This window comes from Heterocephalus glaber, unplaced genomic scaffold (genome assembly GCF_053883595.1).
Source record: "Heterocephalus glaber isolate CG9 unplaced genomic scaffold, H.glaber_assembly_v1.0 deba00001555, whole genome shotgun sequence".
NCBI lineage: Eukaryota > Metazoa > Chordata > Mammalia > Rodentia > Bathyergidae > Heterocephalus > Heterocephalus glaber.
Window position 1 is genome coordinate 5,090,779 of NW_028258346.1, and position 22,871 is coordinate 5,113,649.

The window sequence follows — 22,871 nt, forward strand, 5'->3', positions numbered from 1 at the left end:
GGCATCTCTGAAAAATGCAACAATGAGCAGATAGGATTTTAATTTATAAAATGCTCATCTACCTTCCACCTTTCTAAAATGCATTCATTACATAAAACAGGTTACACTGCATACTATATTTTTTTCAAAAAGCATCCCCTACGCCACCTGCCTCACAAGTGCAAGGAACTGAGTTTGATCCCTGGTACCAAAAAAAAAAAAAAGCATCCCCTAAAACTTCCTTAAACATAAACATATCTCCTATACTTTAATCCCTTAACATCTATAGCCTATAAACACCAGGGCTGGAGGCAGGGGATATATTGGAGCAGGAATGAGTACAGTAAGTTAAAAACAAACACACGTACAATTTGTGGCCAGGCATGGGAGTACATGCCTGTAATCCCAGCACTTGGGAAGCTGAGGCAGGAGGATTGCTGGGTGTTCACTGACAGCCTGGGCTACATTATGAGTTCAAGGCCAGCCTGAACTACATATGAAGACTGTCTCAAAAAGCAAAACAAAACAAAAAACCTACATTTTTGAACTCCCAACCCTGAACCAACAGGAATGAATGAAGCAAAATCTTTCTTGGAGGGGAAAATGCTGGCTCGGTCTTGAAGGTGGAGCTGTCAGGCACCAGGCAAAGGACAGTGAGATGGGGATCCCAGAGGAGGAAAGATGTGCCAAGCTATGGGCCAGATGCAGGCCCACTAGCAAGACCTAAGACCTCGGGCAGGCATGGGTGGAGGTAGAGCTGGAGGCAGCCTGCCTGCTGTTGTGATGGTCAAAGATTTTTAAGTTTCCAAAAAATAAAATAAAAGTTACTCGGTTCCTTGCATTTTAATCTCTATTTCTAACCAAAAGTATAGTTGAAAGCTGGTTAATCCAGTTAGCATGTATGCAATTATTGTCTAACTAAGGTGTTCTAGTCAATGTGATATGCCAAGCGTGAGTAATTTATGATTAGGCCAAAATGTACATAATTAGAGCTTTCAGTTCCCAAATAAGTGATGTAATTTAAACTAGCTAAATGGTATCAAAAAACACAGCAGCTTCTATATCAGTTCCTTATGCTCAAGCAGCCTGTCCAAATCCACGTGAACATTATGTAGGAGAAAGAATGGAAAAATCAGGTACCATCAGTTTGCAAAATATTGGTAAGATTTTTCATGGTAAAATATGCATTTCATCAAATTTACCATTGTAACCTGTGTGTGTGTGTGTGTGTGTGTGTGTGTGTGTGTGTGTGTGTACCTAGGGTATCTCACATGCTAAACATGCCATCCCTGAGCTACATCCCCCAATTTTTTATTTTGTGGCAGGGGCTCACTAAGTTTCCCAAGCTGCCCTCAAACTTGGGGTCCTTCTGCCTCAGGCTCATGAGTATCTGGGTTTACAGGAATGTGCCACTGTCCCCAGCCGCGTAACCATTGTGAAGTGTACAGTTCAGTGGCATTAAACACATTCACATTGTTATGTAACTGTCGCAAGCATCCACCTCCAGAACTTTTTCATCACCTCAAATGGAAGCTCTGTCCTCATTAAACAATAACTCTGGTTCCCTGATCTGCACCCACAGCCAGTCTCTGCCAACCTTTGTTCCACTGCGTTTCTCTGAATTTGACTTTCCAGGTACTTTGTATGCAGTGTCTGTGTTTTTGTGACTGGCTTATTTCATCCAGCATAATGTCTTCAGGGTTCATCCATTATTGCATGGTCAGAATTCCCTCTTTGAGTCTGAATAATATTCCATTTTGTATGTATACCATGTTTTGTTTATCCATGGACACTTCCACCTTTAGGCTATTGTGAAGTAGGGTACACAAGTATCTATCCACGTCCCTGTTTTTAATTGTTTTGGGCATATACCTAGAAGTAGAAATGCCAGATCCACCAGGCATGGTAGCACATGCCTGTAACCCCAGCACTTGGGAGGCTGAGGCAGGAGGACTGCCGCAAATTCAAGGCCAGCCTGAATTACATAGCAAGACCCTGACAAAGATGACACCGAGAGGGATAAAAAGTAGTTGTCAGGCTTCCTGGCCAGGACATAGCTAACCTGCTGCCTTCCTGTGGACTGCAGTGCCCCTGCTGTTGTTGACAGTAGTCAGTTGGAAGGAGCCTTCATGTTCAACCTGATCTTGCCCGCCTGCCCATCCTTCAGTGCCCTTGCTGTGCCACATCCTGCATGCACTTGAACAGGCCCACTGACAGGACACTCACTCTGCTCCCGCTCGTCCCCTCCTAGAAAGTGAGTCCTTACACTGAGCTGGTATCTGCCTCCTTGTGCCTAGAGCCCAAGGAAACAAATCCCGCTTCTCTGCTACTTTGTGGCCGCTCAGAATGAGTCAGATCAGAATGATGTCTCGTGGAGACCAGCCAGGCGTGGAAAATTGCAGCCACGGCCTAGGCCCCAGCACACGCCTCCCAGTCTGCTGGAGCGAGCCCATGCCTGGGGGCCGCATGAGAGATGGGCACTGGCGGGAGGGCGATTGCCTGACTGGCCTTGGAACCCACTGGACGCCTGACTCCCAGGATGCTGACTCCCAAACTGCATCCTCCTAGAAAGAGTTTGCTGTGTTTGGTTGTTTTTGTTTTGTTTTGTTGGGTTTTGCTACTGGGGATTGAACATAAGACCTTCACATCGAGTTACATCTGTAGCCCTTTTTAAACATTTTCAGTTTTGAGGTAGGGTCTTGCTAAGTCACCAAATGCTTAATTCTGCAACCCTCCTGGCTCAGCCTCCTAGAGGGCTGGGATTACAGGTGTTCACTACCTCTAAGGAGGTTTTCAAACAGCCAGGCAAGAAGAAGCCTCAAGGAGGGCAAGAGAGCTGTCTTCCCTTGCTAGTGACCTTGTTCATGCATCGAAAGCCCAACAAAGCACTCTGCTAGGAGTAGTGCCAGTGACCATTTATTATGCAACAAATACTTTCGGAGTATCTGCTCTGTGCCAGGTACAGTTGTAGATACAGCACTTATAGCAGGAAGTAAACAAAACAACTCTGTCCTTATGGTGCTTATGTTGGGTTAGAGTAGGGTAAGAAAAGCTACCATCTAAGCATCCTAGTGATGATTAATAACAAATTTAAAATAAGTAGTTCTGGGGTGGGGATTTAGCTCAGTGGTTCCTCTGCCTGCCTCATGGGCGGAAGAACCTGAGTTCGATCCCCAGTACCAAAAAAATAAATAAATAAAATAAAGTAAGTAGTTCTACCTTTCCCACTGTTTGCAGTACAGGTAACTTAACAGTGACTCAGCATAAGCATGAAAGATTCATATATATGTTAGACTCTTCTTGGGTTTGAGTTTGTTTTTTTGAGGTGGGGTCTTCCTCTGTAGTTCAAGCTGGCCCTGAATTCACTATGTAGCCCTGGCTGGCCCCGAACTTGTGGCCATCCTCCTCCTTCAGTCTCCTGAGTGCTGGGAATACAGGTGTGCACCACCATGTCCAGCTCTGGATTTGGCTTTTTTGAGACAAATTCCCACTGTGTATTCCAGGCTGGCCTCAAATTCAGCAGTGTTCCTCCTGCCTCCCAAGTGCTGGAATCACAGGCGTGTGCTACCATACCCTGCTTTATTTTATATTAAACTTCAGAGAAGTATAACTGAAGAGTGAATACTATACTGAGCTACATGAAAATATGAAATTGCTATATGGATACAAGAGAAAGAAAATAGATTAAAAAGAGTTGTATGTTAAAATTTAAAAAAAGAAAAACTACCATCTTGAAAAGAAAGTGACATTTGGTCAAAGTCTTGCACGAGAGGAAAGAGGAAGGAAGTGTTGGAGGTGGAGGGAATGTAGCACTGTGCAAAGGCCCTGAGGCAGGAGCTGTGAGGCACAGCAACATTGAGAGGCAGCGAGAAAGCCTGTACCACTAGGACACAGTGAGAGGCTGTCATGTCCGGAGCATTTAACCTGCTGTCTCCAATCTGCCCAAGTTGCAGCGATGCCTGTGAGCTCATACTCTCCTGACCTGAGGGCTCACACTATTTGTTGACTGGATCTTATGTTTTGGACAGAGGTATCTGTAACTGTATATATTATTCTCAGCAATGTCCCCTGGTTATTTTCTTCTCCAAGTCTCTGGGCACCTCCTACACTGTTCTTTTTCCACATTATTTCTGCTATTTCCCATGGCAACTAGTTTTGTAAATATGAATTTGTATATTTATTAATACTTTTTCTGATTACAAAAGTCATAGACTTACTGTAGAAAACTGATTTGCATAGAAATGAAATATAAAATAAAATCATCTATGATCATCCAGAGATAACGATTGTAATAGTAATCTGGTACATTTCCTTCCAGATTTATTTATTTTTATTTTTACTTTTAAGATACTGGGGATTGAACCCATCGGCACTCTACCAATGTGCTACATCCTCAGGTCTTTTTATTTGTTTAATTTTTTTTTTTTTGGTACCGGGGATCGAACTCAGGACCTTGTGCTTACAAGGCAGGCGCCAGAACCACCGAGCTAAATCCCCGGCCCTATTTGTTTAATTTTAAGACAGGGTCTTGCTCAATTGGCCAAGCTGGCTTCAAAACTGCAGTGATCCTCCTGCCTCGGCCTCTTGAGTGCTGGGGTCACAGGTGTGTACCAACATGCCTGGTTTAGACTTTGCTTTTTTTTTTTTTTTTTTTTTTTTTACAGTACCGGGATTGAACTCAGGACCTTGTGCTTGTGAGCCAGGTGCGGGGCCACTGAGCTACATGCCTGGCCCTAGACTTTGTATTTTTGTTCACTGCTAAACTAGTGCCTGCCCCATGCCTGGTGTTCAGAAAAACTTTATTGAATAAATGGGAGCATTAGTGAAGGCACTGTGAGGTTAGCACTTTTTTTTATGTTACACATTCAAAAGAAAGGAAATAGGAAACATCTGAGTGGCACTAAGAGAAATAGAAAAGATGAAACTAATACAGCAAATTGGCAAAACCAAAAGATTGATTTTTGAGAAGACCAATAAAATTCACAGACCTCTAGCCAAACTGACCAGAATAAAAACAGAGTATTCCAGTATTAGGAATGAGAAAGTGAATCTCACTGTAGTTCCTACAAACATTAAAAGTAAAGAACCAGGGCTGGGGATTTAGGTCAGTGGTTCCATCGCCTGCCTCGTGAGCTCAAGGTCCTGAGTTCAATCCCAAGAAAGAAAAGAAAAGAAAAAGAAAAAGAAAGAAAGAAAGAAAGAAAGAAAGAAAGAAAGAAAGAAAAAAGGGAGGGAGGGAGGGAGGGAAAGAAAGAAAGAAAAGAAAGAGAAAGAGAAAGAGAGAGTGAAGAAAGAAAGAAAGGAACCAATGGATGCCACTAACTTCAACAATTTAGATGAAATGGACAAATTCCTTGAAAGACACAAACTACTAAAGTTCACTAAAGAAGAAATAGATTTTCTGAGTAGGCTTCCATCTATTGGAAGAAATTGAATTTGTGCTTTAAACCTTTCCACAAAGAAAATTCCAGATCTAGTTGGCTTAACTGGTGATATCTACCAAACATTTGAAGAATAACTAATACCAGTCTATTCACATTCTTCCTGAAAATTAAAGAGAACATATTTCCATTCCATGAGGCCAGCTTACTGATACTTAATCCAGTATAAGATGTAAGAAAAAACTGCACATAAATATTTCTCATGGGATACATGCAGAAGTTTGAATTTTTTTTTTAGAAGTTTGAATATTCTTAGCAATCAAATCTAGTACTATACAAAAAGGATAATACATCATGTCCAGGTTGGGTTTATCCCAGGAATTTAAGGTTGGCTTAACATTCAAAACTTGATCAATAGTGCCGGGGATTTAGCTCAGTGGTTTTGCAGCCTGCTGCACAAGTGCAAGGACCCGAGTTCGAGCCCTGGTACAAAAAAAAACAACAAACTTGATCAATATAGGGCCAGGGATTTAGCTCAGTGGTGCTGTGCTTGCCTCAAAAGCACAAGGTCCTCAGTTCAATCCTCGGTACCAAACAAACAAACCTTGATCAATACAATTCACCATGTTAACATACTAAGAAGTAGAAACCGTGTGACTCAGCTCCATAAATGGAGAAAAAGAACTGGACAAGATCTAACATTCATTTGTGATTTAATTGGGGGAAAAAAAAACCCTTCCACAAACTAGAAATTAAGGTAACTGCTTCAATCTGGTAAAATACATCAATAAAAACATCAGCTAGCCAGGGATTTAGCTCAGTGGCACTGCACCTGCCCTGTAAGCGCAAAGTCCTGAGTTTGATCCCCGGTACCACAAAAACAAAACAAACAAAAGAAATAAGAAAACATCAGATGACTTTATTCTTTTTGCTTGTTTGTTTGTTAAATTCTTTTATTGGTACATTTTAGGTATACAACACAATTACATTTCTCATTGGGAATTGTACCTTTACATAATGCATCTTGGTTCTTATTTTTTTCCCCATTCCTAGCTCTCCCTACCCCCTCCACCCTTCCCTATTTACAAAGACTTTATTTCCATTTCTCATCATTTTTCCTTTCCCTTCTTTCCTTTCCCCTCCCCTCCCACTGCCCCTACCCCTTTGGACCTTTTCTTCCTATTTTGCATTATCGATTATTCATTCTAATCATTGGTACATTTTAGGTATACAATATAATGACATTCATCATTGGAAATTTGCACCTTTACATAATCTCTTCGTTCTTATTTTTCACCCTTGCCTAGCCCTCCCTTCAACCCCTCCATTCCTCCCTATTTACAAAGATTTTGTTCCTGTTTTTCCATTTTCTCATATTAATCCCATTCCCTCTATCCTTTCCCCTACCCCTCCCACTTCCTTTCCCTTTGCCCCATTTCTTCCTATTTCACATTGCCTATTATGTATTTTAGTCCTTATTTACACTTTCAGTTTCTCACACCAGAGAAACTGTTGGTATTTATACATGTGTATCCTATTTATTTCACTTAAGAGTATCGCCTCAATGTGCATCCACTTAGCTATAAATGTCTCTAATTTTTCATTTTTTATGGCTGAGTAGTACTCCATTTTATTTTTAAAAACCACATTTTCTTTATCCAGTCTCCAGTTAATGGGCACTTGGGCTGTTTCCAAGTTTTAGCTATCACAAACTGTGCTGCTATGAACATGGGTACACATATATCACTGTGGTATGATTCTTTTAATTCTTTGGGGAAGATCCCCACCAGGGGAAGAGCGGAGTCAAATGGGACTTCCAGTCTTAGTTCTTTGAGGTATCTCCATACTGATTTCCACAGTGGGTGCACCAGTCTATACTCCCACCAGCAGTGGAAAAGGGTTCCTCTTTCCCCACAGCCCCACCAGCATTTGTTATTGGTTAATTTCATGATAGCCCCCATTCTTTTTGGAATGAGGTGGAATCTCAGTGTTGTTTTCATTTGCATCTCTTGAATGACCAGTAATGTTGAACATTTTTTCATGTATTTATTTGCTATTTCTACTTCTTTGTCTGAGAAATGTCTGTTCATTTCAGATGCCCATTTTTGGATTGGGTCTTTAAATTTGGGAGGTCTGATCTTTTTAAGTTCTTTATAGATTCGAGATAGTAGACTTTTGTCTGAGGAAGAGCAGGTGAAGATTTTTTCCCACATTGTGGGTTGTCTCTTCACACTGCTGGTGGTTTCTCTTGCTGTGCAGAAGCCTTTTAATAAGAAGAGATCCCACTTGTTGATTGTTTGTGCTAGTTCACGGGCAACTGAGGTTTTGTTCATAAAATCTTTTCCTACACCAATGTCTTCAAGAGTTCTACCTAACCTCTGTTCCAACTGGTTCAGAGTTTCTATTTTACTATTTAGATCTTTAGTCCATTTTGATTTTAGTTTAGTGCATGGTGAGAGATATAGGTCTAGTTTTAATCTTTGGCAAGTTGAAGCTCAATTTTTCCAGCACCATTTATTAAAGAGGCTATCTTTCCTCCAGTGAGGGTGTTTGGCTCCTTTATCAAAGATGAGATGGCTGAGTGTGTCTGGTGTTGTTTCTACATCTTCTAATCCATTCCACTGGTCCTCAGGTCTGTTTCTTTTCCAGTACCATGCTGTTTTCATCACAGTAGCTTTGTAGTAGAGTTGCAGGTTGGGGATTGTGATACCCCCTGCCATGTCTCTGTTACCTAGAATTGCTTTTGCTATTTTGGGTCTCTTCTTGTTCCAAATGAATTTTTGGATTATTTTCTCAAGGTCCATGAAGTATGCTGCTGGGATCTCAATTGGAATTGCATTGAATCTATATAGCAGTTTTGGAAGTATGGCCATTTTCACTATATTAATCCTTCCTACCGAGGAGCATGAGGAAGTCTGTCCATTTTCTGATATCATGTTCAATCTCTCTTTTCAGAGTGCTATAGTTTTCAGAGAAGAGGTCTTTGATTTCTTTTGTTAGGTTGATTCCAAGGTATGTCAGTTTTTTGGATGCTATTGTGAATGGAATTATTTTCCCTATTTCTCTCTCAGTGAGTCTGTCATTTATGTAGAGGAAAGCTATTGATTTTTGTGTGTTGACCTTGTAACCAGCTACTTGACTGAATTTGGTTATTAAGTCTAGAAGACTTTTGGTGGAGTTCTTGGGGTCTTCTATATAGAATATCATGTCGTCTGGAAATAATGACAATTTGACTTCTTCATTTCCTATCTTTATTCCTTTTATTTCTTTCTCTTGTCTAATTGCTGTGGCTGTTTCCAGAACTATATTGAACAAGAGTGGTGACAGTGGACATCCTTGTCTTGTTCCTGATTTCAGTGTGAAGGATTTCCGTTTTTGACCATTTAGTATGATATTGGCTGTTGGTTTTTCATAGATGGCTTCTATCAGTTTGAGGTAGAGACCATCTATTCCAATTTTTTGTAGGGTTTTTATCATAAATGCATGTTGGATTTTGTCAAATGCTTTTTCTGCATCTATGGAGATAATCATATGGTTTGTGTCCTTGGCTCTATTGATATAGTGTATTACATTGATTGATTTGCATATGTTGAACCATCCCTGCATCCCTGGGATGAATCCCACTTAATCAGGGTGTATGATCTTCTTGATGATCTTCTGCATTCTTTTTGCCAGTATCTTATTAAGGATTTTTGCATCTATGTTCATGAGTGAGATTGGCCTATAGTTCTCCTTTGCAGTTGGGTCTTTCTCTGCTTTGGGGATCAAGGTGATGCTTGCTTCCAGGAATGAATTTGGGAGTATTGCTTCCCTTTCAATTTCATTGAAGAGTTGAAACAGTAGTGGCAGTAGTTCCTCTCTAAATGTCTTGTAGAATTCAGCAGTGAAGCCATCAGGTCCCGGGCTTTTCTTAGTTGATAAGTTTTAAATTACGCTTTTAATTTCATTGGTTCATATTGGGTTATTCAGAATTTTTAGGTCTTCTTCGTTCAACTTTGGTAATTCATATGTATCTAGGTAGCTGTCCATTTCTTCTGTGTTGTCCATCTTATTGGCATATAGGTTCTGGAAGTAGGTATTGATGATCCTCTGGATTTCTGCTGGGTCTGTTGTAATTTCACCCTTTTCATTCCTAATTGCATGGATTTGGGCCTTTTCTTTCCTTTTCCTGATAAGCTTGGCTAAGGGCTTGTCAATTTTGTTGATTCTTTTGAAGAACCAACTCTTGGCTTCATTGATTTTTTGTATCGTTCTCTTAGTCTCCATTGCATTGATTTCTCCTCTGATCTTTATAATTTCCTCCCTTGTATGAGCTTTGGGTTTGTCCTGCTCTTCTTTTTCTAGAAGCTTGAGGTTCAGCATCAGGTTATTTAATTGGGCTCCTTCTGTTTTCCTAATATGCGTATTCACTGCTATGAATTTCCCTTGTAAGACTGCTTTCATTGTGTCCCATAGATTCTGATATGTTGTATTGTCATTGTCATTTAATTGAAGGAACTGTCTGATTTCATCTTTAATTTCCTCTGTGACCCATTGGTTATTCAGAAGTATGTTGTTCAATTTCCACGTGTTTATTAAGTTTTTCCAGTTTCTTTTGCTATGGATCTCCAATTTCATCGCACTATGGTCTGATAATGTGCAGGGGATAACTTCAATTCCTTTGCACTTACTTAAACATGTTCTATGTGTGAGTATGTGGTCTATTTTGGAGAATGACCCATGTGCAGCTGAGAAGAATGTGCATTCTGATTTTGTGGGGTGGAAGACTCTGTAAACATCTGTTAAGTTCATTTGTTCAAGAGTTCGATTGAGTTCTAGTATTTCATTACTTACTTTTTGTCTAGTTTATCTATTTGTGACAGTGGGGTATTGAGGTCCCCTACTACAATTGTATTAGTGCATATATGACTTTTCATGTCCATTAGTATTTGTTTTATATAGTTGGGTGCACTAGTGTTTGGTGCATAGATATTTATGATTGTCATCCCTTCCTCTTGGATTATTCCCTTTACAAGGATGTAGTGTCCTTTTTCATCTCTCTTAATCAGTGTTGGTTTGAAATCTACTTGATCTGCAAAGAGGATAGCTACTCCTGCTTTTTTTCAGGTTCCTGTTACATAGAGTATTGTTTTCCACCCTTTAACTTTCAGTCTATGAGTTTCCTTTTGAATTGAGTGTGTTTCTTGAATGCAGCATATTGTTGGATTTTGCTTCTTGACCCATTCTGCCAGTCTATTTCTTTTGATTGGTGAATTGAGACCATTAATGTTGATGGTTCTAACTGAAACATATTGACTTGTCATTGCCATGACTTTTTCTTTTTGTTGGGTTCTCCCCCTTTACATTGAATTTCTTGTCATGCCAGATGGGTTCATTGTGCTTTGCTTCCTGGGGTTGTGATCCTCAATGTCTGTTCCTAGGCTATTGTGTAAAATTCTTTGGAGTGCTGGTTTGGTATTCATGAAGTTCCTAAGGTGCTCTTTGTCATGAAAGTATCTTATTTCTCCATCCATTTTGAAAGAAAGTTTTGCAGGGTCCATCAATCTGGGTTGGAGGCTGTTTTCTTTTAGGGCTTGGAATATGTCACTCCAAGCTCTTCTTGCCTTGATGGTTTGTGTTGAGAAGCCTGCTGTGATTCTGATGGGCTTTCTTTTGTATGTGATTTCTTTTCTCTAACTGCTTGTAGAACTTTGTTCTTCTGTTGTGTTTCTGGAATCTTAACAATTATATGCCTATGTGTAGATTTTTTTTGATGAAGGCTATTTGGAGTCCTATATGCCTCACTTCTCTGTATGTGAAGTTCTTTTCCCCTGCTTGGGAAGTTTTCTGCCATTACTTCTGTGAAGAGTTTTTTTTATGTCATCTGCACTCACTCCTGTTTCTTCATTGAGCCCAATCAGTCTTATGTTATGCTTCTTTGCATCATCTAGCAGCTGCTGGATTGATTTCTCATGTTCCCTTATAATTTTGATGCAATTTTTCTTTTCCTGGTCATTAATTGCAATCTTATCTTCTATACTGAAATTCCGTCCTCACATTGGCTCATTCTGCTGTATAGACTTTCAATGGAGTTTTTCATGTCCTGGAAATCTATTTGCATCTGTTTTATGGATTCCATTTGTTTCCTATGTTGGGATTCCATCATGTTCCTGAGCTCCTCTCTAGATTTATGAATCATGTCTTGCACTAGGAGCAGAATTTCTCCTGTTATCTGAGAAATTATTTCTGATTTCATTTTTTTCCAGATCCCCTTTTGTTGCCAGTTCAGTGGGTCCAGGTGGTTGAGTATCAGAGTGTTCCATCTCATTTCCCTTTGGGGTTGCTGTAGGTGATCTGGAGGTCTGGTTTTGAGACTTATTTACGTGTTTTCTCATTTTGACTGGAGGGCAGGGGGGTGCTGTTGGCGCCTGTGTGGCTCACCTCCTCTGAGCTGGGAGAGGTGGGACAGGGGCCAGAAGCAGTGGTAGGGATGAAGCCCCTTCCTCTGGGCCAGGAGTGGCGGGACAGAAGGTGGCCCAAAAGCCCTTTCCTCTGGGCCAGGAGCAGCAGGAGGGATGGTAGCCTGGAAGCCCCTTCCTCTGGACCAGGAGCAGTGGAATGTTGGCTCAGAAGCCCCTTCCTCTGGGCCGGGGAGATGACTTTATTCTTAATGAGAGATTGAATTCTTTATGAGATCAGGAACAAGAGAGAAGTCTGCTTTCACTATTTCTATTTAATGTTGTGCTAGAGGTTCTAGCCAGTGCAAGAAGGAAGAGAAAATAAAAGAGTGCATAGAATAGAAAGAACAATATAAAACCATCTTTATTATCCAATAACATTGTCACATATAAAATCTAATGGCATCTGCAAAAAAGCTACTGAAACTATTAAGTAAATTTAACAAGGTTGTTGAATACAAGATGATATAAAATAACTATCTTTTTTTTTTTTTTTTTGGTATCGGGGATTGAACTTGCGACCTTGCACTTGCGAGGAAGGCACTGGAACCACTGAGCTAAATCCCCAGGCCTAAAATAACTATTTTACATACTTTCAATAGACAATCAAAATTTGAAGTTAAATAATACCTTTCCAATAGCAAAAAATATGTAACGCCTATGGACAAACTTGACACCGAATGTGAAAGGCTGGTACACTGAAAACTGGAAAGCATTTATTTCTAAGGGAAATTTAAAAAGACTGAATGAAACAGATTTACCATGTTCATGGACCAGAAGATCTTCTAAAAGATAGAAAATAGGGGGCAGAGAAATCTTTGGTAAATTGAAGGCCCACGAGCTGGAGGGAAGGAAGGGGCAGGGAGGGAGTGGATGGAGACAGAATTGGGGCAGGATTGGGATGTGCTGTGTGCCTGCGCTGCTCCCACACGAAGCGCTCAGTGTGCCCTGCAGACCCACACTATTAAAAATACAAAGGCCGGTGATTTAGCCAGTGGCACTATGCCTGCCTCTCAAGTGCAAGGTCCAGAGTTTGATCCAAAGCACTGGAAAACAAATACAAATTTGAAAGAAAAAGAGAAGGCAGTATTTTTCAAGATCAGTCCTTTACAAACCATAGATACAAAGCAATCTCTGTAATGATCTTAGCAGTCCTTCTTTTTAGAACTTGAAAAACTGATTCTAAAATTTACATGGATATACAAAGAAATAGAATAGTAAAATAAACTTGAAAAGATGAACAGATGTGGAGAATTTAAACTTCCTGATTTTTAAAGCTTAAATTTTATTTTATTTTTAATAAATTTTATTTTAATCCCCTTCCGCCCTCAAACTCCCTCCCCTCCCTATGTGGAGAAGCTTTGTTTCCATTTTTCCTTCTATTTTCACTTTTTTTCTTGCCCCTTCCTTCCTTTCTCCCTCTCTCCTCCCTTGTTCCCCTTCTCATTTGAACACTTTCATCCCATTTCCCAACATCCGTTATACATTTCAGTCCTTATTTCCACTTTCAGTTTCTCACACCAGAGAAATAACGTGGTATTTAAACACGTGTGTCCAATTTATTCCACTTAAGAGTATGGTCTCAAGGTCCATCCATTTAGCTATATAAATGTCTGAAGCTCATCCTTATGGCAGAATAGTACTCCACTGTATAAAATACCCCCACATCTTTATCCACTCACCAGTTGATGGGCATTTGGGCTGTTTCCAAGCTTTAGCTATTATAAACTGTGCTGCTATGAACATGGGTGTACACATATCACTGTGGTATGATGCTTTTAATTCTTTCAGGAAGATACCAAGAAGTGGTATAGCTGGGTCAAATGGAGCTTCTAGTTTTAGTTTCTTGAGAAATCTCCACACTAATTTCCATGGAGGTTGCACCAGTCTACACTCCCACCAACAGTGGAGAAGCGTTCCTCTTTCCCCACAGCCCCTCCAGCATATGTTATTGGTTGATTTCATGATAGCAGCCATTCTTTCTGGGGTGAGGTGGAATCTCAGCATTGTTTTAATCTGCATCTCTCAAATAACCAGTGATGTTGAACATTTTTTCATAAATTTATTTGCCTTTTCTAATTCTTCATCTGAGAAGTGTCTTTTTATTTCAGATACCCATTTTTGCATTGAGTCTTTAAATTTGGGGGGATCTGGCTTTTTTGTTTGTTTGTTTCTGGGGACCAAACTTGGGACCTTGTTCTTGTGAGGCAGGCAGTGGAACCACTGAGCTAAATCCCCGGCCCGGGTCTGACTTTTTTTGAGTTCTTTAAATATTCTAGATAGTAGTCCTTTATCTGAATACCTGGTAAAATTTTTTCCCCACTCTGTGGGTTGTTTAAACTTCCTAATTTGGAGACTAATTACACACAACAGTCAAGGACAGTGAAGTATTGGTACAAATATGAACAGAATAGGATCCAGAAAGAGACTCACATGTACGTGGTGAAAATATTTCAACAAAGATGCAAAAACGATTCAATAGGGCAAGGTTACCATCTTCAACAAGTAATAGTCATTACTTTGATTGTGGTTATCGTTTCATGGGAGTATACAAAAGCTCATAAAATTATTCATCATAAATGTGTGTAGTTTGTTTTTTACACATTATATTTTTTAAAAAAGAAACCTAAAAACAAGTAGATAAAACAGTTAGGAGCATTAGCTAGGCATGGTGGTTCATGCCTATAATCCCAGCACTCAGGAGGCTGAGACAGGAGGATCACTGTGAGCTGAAGGGCAGCCTGGGCTATATAGTGGGCTCAAGACCAGCTGACTACCAAGTGAGACCCTGCCTCCAAAAAAACCAGTCAGGAGCCTTGTGCAACTATCTTCAGTGCTTCAGATATGACCAGTGCAATTAAGGAACTGAATTGTTGATTTAATTTTAACCAATTTAAATTTAAATTGCCACATTGGACAGGATGGTTCTAGATTAAAGGTGGCATAAGCAAATGTAAAAACTACTATCTCTGACCTTAGACTGGATCCTGTACTGGTAGATAGAAAATACTATAAAGAACATTAGATCAGCTGGCAGGATTAGAATATGGAAGATGGATTAAGAAAAAGTACTACGTCAATGTAAGTTTGGGGATCATGTGGTTACCTATGTAGGAGAGTAGCCCTCTTCTTAGGGAGCACAGACTACATTGTAGGGAAAAGGACCAGAAATGGAAATGGTCAGTCAAATGGAGTAAAATGTTAACAGTAGGTGAATTGGCTTAAAAAGTGTTATCAGTGGCTCTTATACTCTGTGTCTGTGTGTTTGCATGTGTGGTACTAGGGACTGAACCCTGGGCCTTTGCACTGAACTATACTGCCATCCCTTTTTAAATTTTGAAATAGGATCTCACTGAGTTGCCCAGGCTGCACTTGAACTTGTAGTCCTCCTGCCTCAGCCTCCCAGAGTGCTGGAATTATAAACATGCTCTATCACACCTGGCCTCTTGTATAATTTTTATTTGCAACTTTGTGTAGTTTTCAAAGAGTTTCCAAATAAAAAGTTGTTTAAATACCTTTACATGTGAGGATGGTATTATAGTTGTTTTTTGTCTTGTTTTGGTTTTTTTGGTACTGGGTATTGAACTCGGGACCTTGAACTTGCAAGGCAGGTGGCAGAACCACTGAGCTAAATCCCTGTCCCTATAGTTGTATTTTTTGAGTCTCTATCTTTTAAAGATGTATTATGAGATATTTATGAAAAAATGATATCATGTCTGAGATTTGCCCCACAGTGATACGGGATTTTTATAGGGTGAAGGTGTAGAGGAAGAAGAGCAGCCATAGATTCTGAAGCCGAGAAATGAGCACATGGATTCCCCATGTCACTCTGTCCATTTTCCTACATGTGTAAATTTTCCAGGACTTTAAGGTGGGAAATTGGCATTTTTTTCATTGTTTTTCCTTTGAAGAATGGTGTATGCTTCTCTTAGTTGGTTTGTTTCCTTTGATATAGACTGGGAAAAGTCGTTTACATCAAATTCTTCATTATGGAAGTTATATACATAATTTAGATGTTCCTTAAAACAATAAAAGTCCTCATCAAAACAGATGTCTTTTGAGATTTCATCAGTGACTACTTACTCCCAGCGATTTTAAACAATGCCTTTAGGTTCCACTTCAGCAAAAGCCCTTGTTCAGACCTTTCAGTGGAGCAGTCTCTTTCCATATTTAGAAATGCTTATGCAAGTAACATTCCTTTGTAACAAATTCCATGCAACCTTTTTTTTCTGAATATTTTGGTTTAAATTAGAATATCCCCAGACATTATAATCTCTGACTGAATCTTGAGATGAAATGTCCTATTTATGCAATAAGGAAAGAGTTGGTTTTGTTTTTTTTAAACTATTTTTCTTTTTTCTTTTTCCGGTTCTGAGAATCAAACTCAGGACCTTATGCTTGGGAGGCAGGTGCAGTGGGCGCCACTGAGCTAAATCCCCAGGAGGAAGGAATTTTGAACTTGGAATATTTGTGTCTTTCTCTCTAAGGCCTTATATTTCTTGGGATGCTTTTGCATCCCATTAGGCTCAGTGTTAGAGGCTCTTGAGTGGTGTAGAGTTTGATTTGGAGAAGGTTTCATTGTTTTAATTGCATCATTTCATAAAACACTCAGCTAAACTCTCTCCCCAGCCCACAGTCCAGTAATTTTAATTTGAGTGGCTCTTACATGAACCAAGATAAGGAGAGCATGTTCACAAATTAGTTACTTAGAGGAAGTGGGAGGGGTAGGGGAAAGGAAAGAGGGGAATGAAATTAATATGAGAAAATGAAAAAATGGAAACAAAGTCTTTGTAACTAGGGAGGGATGGAGGGGTTGAAGGGAGGGCAGGGGAATGGGGAAAAAATAAGAACCAAGAGAGATTATGTAAAGGTGCAAATTTCCAATGATGAATGTCATTATATTGTACACCTAACATGTACCAAAAAATTTTTTAAAAAATTAGTTACTTAGATATTGTGTCATGTGTCAAGAAGATTCCTTTTTGTGCCCTTATGTCTCTAGACCTGGGAGTAGCTCTATTGAGAGATTGCTTCCTGGAATAGGTCTTTGAGGCATGGGCTTTACCCATTTAGGAAAAATGAAGATGAAAATCCCATTTTGATGTGCTAGTTGCATGGCTTTGTTGGACATTTTTCTGATGGTTCTCTCTGCAGAGATAGACTTCTGCGCCTCCACTAATCATGGTTGCCAGCACGAATGTGCCAACACAGGTGACTCCTACTCTTGCCGCTGCCTGAAAGGCTTTACCCTGAATCCAGACAAGAAAACCTGCAGAAGTAAGTCGCGCCAGGCACTGTTAGTGTTGTCCACCAAATGCTCCTCTAGCTTTCCTTTCCTTGCAAATCTTAAGCAGCTTATACCTGTATTCAGCATTTACATTTACTAACACTATTCTGCCCTTTGTTCTTTTGGCTCATCAAATCCTATTGGGATGTTTTGTAGAGATTGGATAGACTAGGTCTGACCATTGAATTTGTTCAGCAAACTCGGGACCAAGCTGAAGTTCTACTTATTTGAAATGAGGATTCACTCTTGGTCCTCCTTACCCTGTTGAGAAAGAAAAGGCTGGACCCAGAAATGGGACATCAAAGGAGCTGGGTTCTTCAGTCCTACAAGATAAGACACTTGGTTGCTGCTAAGAGGGGTCAGCTGTAGCTCTACTCTCTTTGATAGGGAGGTAGAAGAAAAATAAGACTCAGAAGCATTGTGGCACCACTCAAGGGGTACAGGGCATGGAAGGATGGTGAGGATGTGCTGAGTGACTCAAATAAGTGCCTGTCACTGCCCTTCAAGGGACATGAGCAGCCTAGAGCACGGGCCCTAAGTGGGATGTCTTTAAACCAGACTTCTGCGAGACACTAGACTAGAAGGCCGCCAGGCAAGAGGTGGTTGTCTTTTCCCTGTAGCCAGATCCTCAATAGCTGCATGCTTGATGTGCATGGGTACAGCATGTGTTTGTGGAACAGATGAATGAACAAATGAATTAAGGAATCACTCAAGATGTATTATTCTAGAGAAATTACAACTATTATTTGAATTCTTCAATCTTGTTAGAAAGATGAGCTTTTCAAGTCAGGCATGGTGGTGCACACCTGTCATCCCAGCACTTGGGAGGCTGAGGCAGAAGGACTGCCAAGAATTCAAGCCCAGCCTGGGCTACATAGTGAGAGAACCTGTCGAGAGAGAGAGAGAGAGAGAGAGAGAGAGAGAGAGAGAGAGAGAGAGAGAAAGAAAGGAAGGAAGGGAGGAAAGAAGGGAGAAAAAGAAAGAAAGAAAAAGAAGACCTTTTTAAAGCGTGGAAGGTGAAAATTTCTTCAAAAAGTCTTCTCACCATCAGGCCATGCTGATGCATGCTGAATTATTGTCTTCTTCTAACCACATCACTTGTAGAACTCTCTAGAACTTCCGTTTGGTGTTGTATTTCCCAACATGTGGCTTCCCAGACTTCTTGGAGATACAACAGCAGCATTCCACAGAGCAGGATCTGGTTTTCAAAGGCTGCACTGTCTACCTCTTCTGTGGAGCTTTGTGGGCCACGTGTGTAACTGAATCCAGATGTGGTGCGTTCTGCTCGAAACACACAGTAGCTCACGTACTCATCCTGCTGAGGACTAAACCTGGGATGGAGGCAGATGGCTGCAGAGCCCAGATTGTGAAACTGAACGTCTCTTGTAAAAGATAGTCCCCACTCCCCTGCCTGGATACAAACCCTGGAAACATGCAAGTGCTAATGGGAACTTTAATTGAGAGCATTCGAAATGTGAAAACAATTGGAGTATTTTCAACGAGACCACACGTGCCTCCAGTATGTTAGAGGGCCAGCTCTTCTGTCCTGGCCAGGCCCCTCTGTGCTGTTTACACCTTTTTCTAGTGTGTGGGTCCAGAGCTCTTATGTGAGGGGTAATTTTCTGGTTCATTGCTTACATTCATTATGGCCACAAGCTTTCCGTGTCACTGGTGGGGACGAAGATGAGCTAGGCAGTGGCTATTGGTGTGCACTTTTCTTGCAGCTCTGAGTCTCTTCCCAGGCATCTGAGTCCCTCGACCTCTGCCACTCCCTCCACACCCTGCCTGGAGAGGCACTTGGAGAAGAGACGCCAAGGAGGGAGGCTGAGAAGGAGTTTGACCACACATTGGCCCACAGATAGGCCTGTGTGCAGGCCGAGGCCCTGGGCAGAGTCCCGAACGCTCATTCACATAGACTCTGTGGTGATAGCTCTATTTCCTCCTTAGCCAGGTGCCCTACTTTTTCATCCAGGAAAAGTCGAATTTGATCCTAAAAGCCAGTGTTATTAGCTCTTCTCCCACAGTTCCGCCTCCTCGTTACATTTTCCATTGTCTTTGTGGAGGGTGCAGCCCTGGATGCCTGAGGTCACCTCTTGGAGCCTCCCCTGACTGATGCTTGCACTTGGTCCTCATGGCAGACAGCTGGACCGGAAGTCAGTACTTGAGGTCTCCCCGGAGGGTTACATGGCAGGGGAAACAAAGAAATTAGGCTTCCAATCTGAAGTTTATTAGGAACCTGAAGTCTCTCAAGTGATCTGAGCATTGCAGATATATTGAGCTGAGGGTACAGCCATGTACATTTCATAGGAGGCTGATGGATGTGGGCTATTTTCTTTTCCTTTTTTTGTTACTGGGGATTGAACTTGGGACCTTGGGCTTTCGAGGCAGGCGGTGGAACCACTGAGCTAAATCCCCAGCCAATGTAGGCTATTTTCAAAGGTAATAAGAAATGTATCAAAGGAATTTGATGTCATCCAGTTAAACTGGGGGGAAAAAAGTTGAAGGCAGAATTCCAAAGAAAAACTTTTGGCCAGGATTCAGTCCTCCTCATCTGGGCAGCTTTTCCTTCTGGAGACAGCTGCTGTCGTTGACTAAAGACGTGAATTATGAAGGCGTCGGTGCAGAGCAGCAAAGCTGGGGCTGGCCTGACTGTCATCTGGGTGGAGCTCTAGGCTGAATCAGACGTGGGCGCAATCCAGGTGGGGGCTCCAGCGCTCCTGATTCTGGTACCACGGTGGGGGCTCCCTGTAGCTGGAGATGACACCCCCTAAAAAGCCAGTCCCAGCCCCCAGGTTGGACTGAGCCAGGAGAAGTCAGGTCCAGTCTGGGCAGTGTCACTCATATTGGCTGTGTCACCTGAGCCAGCTACTTCCTATTTCTGTGGACCTGGATTTCCTAAATGAAGGAACGGGACTTCCTCCCTCAATGTTTCTTTACCTGTCCGATTTTTCTGGAACTTACTCACAGAGCCATTCAGCTGGCATTATAATTCACTGCCTGGGGTCCCTGAGCTCGCAGGTTCGTAGTCTTACTTTCTCAGTAAGGTCTCCAGCTCTTTTAGGAGCTGGCATCATAAAGACTATTTACTTTGTCATCTGATTGTTCAGTCACATAACTTGGGGGGTTTCTTGGATATACTGGGACTTCCCAGCAGACCCATGTGTACCACCTTACAGTTTATGAGGCTCACATAACCAGATAGGGGGTGCTGTGTCAGTTAGGGCTCACTAGAGGAAGACTATAGGTCTATAGATCTATACAGACTATAGATACGGATTTACGAGGTAGACTTAAAATGGTCTGATGTGGAAGAATGCAAAAGGTCCTTCTCCATGCTGGAGATCCAAAGGATCCAGTTAAGGGTGGGGGGTTTAGCTCAATGGCGCCGTGCCTGCCTGGCAAGTGCAAGGTCCTGAGTTCAATTCCTGGTACGGGAAAAAAAAGGATCCAGTTGAAAGTTGAAGGTTTGGAGATTACTGCAGACTCCCATGTGAGTCCATATCAGGAGGCTGAAGGGTCTTCACTGGAAGGCTGGACATGGATGTCCAAAGGTGATGGCAAAGACTGGAGCTACTGTGAAGAAGCAGAAAGCAAGACTTCCTTCTTTCCCTTTTTATTCCAAACAGGCCACTTGTCCATTGGTTGGTGCCATCCACACCCTGGGTGGGGCTTCCATGTCAGTAAGTCAGATATCTGGTCACTCAGAACTGGGCTGAACCAATCTGTTAGGCCTTTGTATTCAAATTGACTCCACAATTAGCTATCACAGGTGCAATAGATACATATTGAATAAATACTGCTATCTGTCTCTAGGGGAAGTAGTACCCCTTTTCTTTTTTATAATGCTAACCAATGAATGTGCCTTAATTGTTCTCCGTGTTGGCTCCTCCCTGTGTTGGCTCCTTGAGGACTGGCACCTTGAGGCCTGGTGCCTTGAGAGGGCAGCCCTGTCTGACTGCCTACCAGATAATTTAATTTACTCACCTTTCTACAATATTGTCTTCATGATTCAACCATTTGTAGCCCATGTCAGCATTTCCTTCTTTTTACAGGCTGCATAATACTCTGCTATATTTCTACATCACATCTGGTTGATAACCAGATCCATTCATAGCCCCTGGGGTTGCTCCCAGCTTTCGGCTGTTGTGAATAGTGCTGCTGTAATCTTGGACTTATATATGTAGGAGTGAAGTAGCTGGCTAATGTGGTTTATTTGATATTTCACTTTGGCAGAACCACTGTGCTGTCTTCCTCAGTGGCTAAAGCCTGGCTTTTGAAGACAGAGTTTACTGAACTTTTCCCTTTCTCTGGTGGGGTAATGCAGGCCTGAGGACCTCGTCCAGCCCCGGAAAGCTGGTAACTCGGGCTCACAAGCTCACAAACATTTTTCAGTCTTGAATACGCAGTGCATAGGCATGGACTGCATAGATATAATTAGCAGTCACTGTAGTGACGATGAATGTTGTGTGGCAGAGGACAAAGTGCTAACTCTGCCTCCCGAGCCTGCCACACACTGCCTGTCACAGGAACCCCCATTGTATCAGATGTTAGAGGAGCTTGTGTGACTTGGAGAGTGAAATTCAGGGACTAATGGTAACGGTATTTCGGCCTTCTTCCGAGTTTGTGCCTTGAAGATGGGCATTTATTGTTACTAAGTAGACATGTAACTTCTCTTACTTAGTTATTAACCTTGGGCTTGTTTTCCATAAAATAATTTAATAAGCTCAAATACTTAAAAACAGGAAGTTTTCTTACTTATATACATTAACTCCATTCTGTATTCTTCGTTTCTCTCTGTGGCCCCTGGCAGGCCAAAGGTTGGACAGCCATGGGGTGGATCATGAAATGATCCCTACAATCCCTGTCCTGCAGGGACCTCTCGCCCTCCTGCCCTGCGTCTCCTGCCTGTCTATGGCCTGTTTGGTTGCTAGCTCTGCCTCTCTGAGAGGCTCTTTGCTGATCTCTTGGCATTCAGTGATGTCCCAGCACAGGTGAGGTTGTTAAGGGCCCTAACAATATGCCACCTCCCCTCATGCTGAGAGAGGGCGCCGAGGGTCCCGGACACAGCAAGGTGATATTTCTTTTAGGCCAGCCCTTGCATACCACAGCCTTGTCTTCACGTGCTGCATCTGCCATTCCAGGAACCCTGGGTCAACTCCTCTGTGTGGCTTTCTGGCCAGAACCTGGGCATATTCCTCCCCCAGACCAGGCCCTGAGGAAGAAGAACATTGTTGCCATGGTTGCCGGGTCTGACTGGCTTAACCCAGCCATGATTTGTGCCCTGGGGGCCACAGGGTAATGGTTATTGGCAAGACAACCAACAGTCTCTGCCATGTCCCCAGAAAAAGAACAATGCGGTGCAGTTACACTGGTCTGGGCCCAACGATGAGGTCTTGGTGACCTTTCCCCTCAATGCCAGTCTCACAAAGGCCTTCTGTGAGCTCCTTTTGTTTTCCCTTCCAGTCTTCACCTCCCCTGTGACCTACTGTGGTTTTAGCAGGAAATAAGTTGTTAGTCGCCTGCTGGGTAGGAGTCAGCTTCTGTCTCCCAGCAGAAGCATGCTTTGGGCAGGGGGCGGGGTGGGGGGGTGGGGGGGTGAGCTTAACACTGCAGCGACCTGCGGCATCAGCAGGGACTGTCACCTCTGGTTCATGAATCTGCTGCTATCATGATCTGAGCGAAGCTATGCCCTTGGACCCTTCCTGTAGCTGTCATTTCCAGACTCTGCTAAATAGCCAGATAGTTTTCAAGGTCAACTTTGGATTATTCTGCCCCATGCTGTTGAAC

At 42.0% G+C, this 22,871-nt stretch overlaps 1 protein-coding gene across 16 annotated transcripts in view; it reads left to right on the forward strand.

Moving 5' to 3' along the window:
• The window catches only part of Matn2 (matrilin 2), a 134,150-nt gene that overhangs the window by 83,716 nt on the left and 27,563 nt on the right, over nt 1–22,871 (forward strand). For 12 of the 16 annotated variants that reach the window (XM_087190651.1, XM_087190655.1, XM_087190659.1 and 9 more), the window contains one exon: nt 16,952–17,074. The exons of the other annotated variants lie outside the window; for them this stretch is intronic. In XM_087190651.1, the coding sequence (XP_087046777.1) occupies nt 16,952–17,074 (123 nt within the window). The remainder of the gene's footprint in view (nt 1–16,951; nt 17,075–22,871) is intronic. 16 annotated transcript variants of the gene reach the window in all.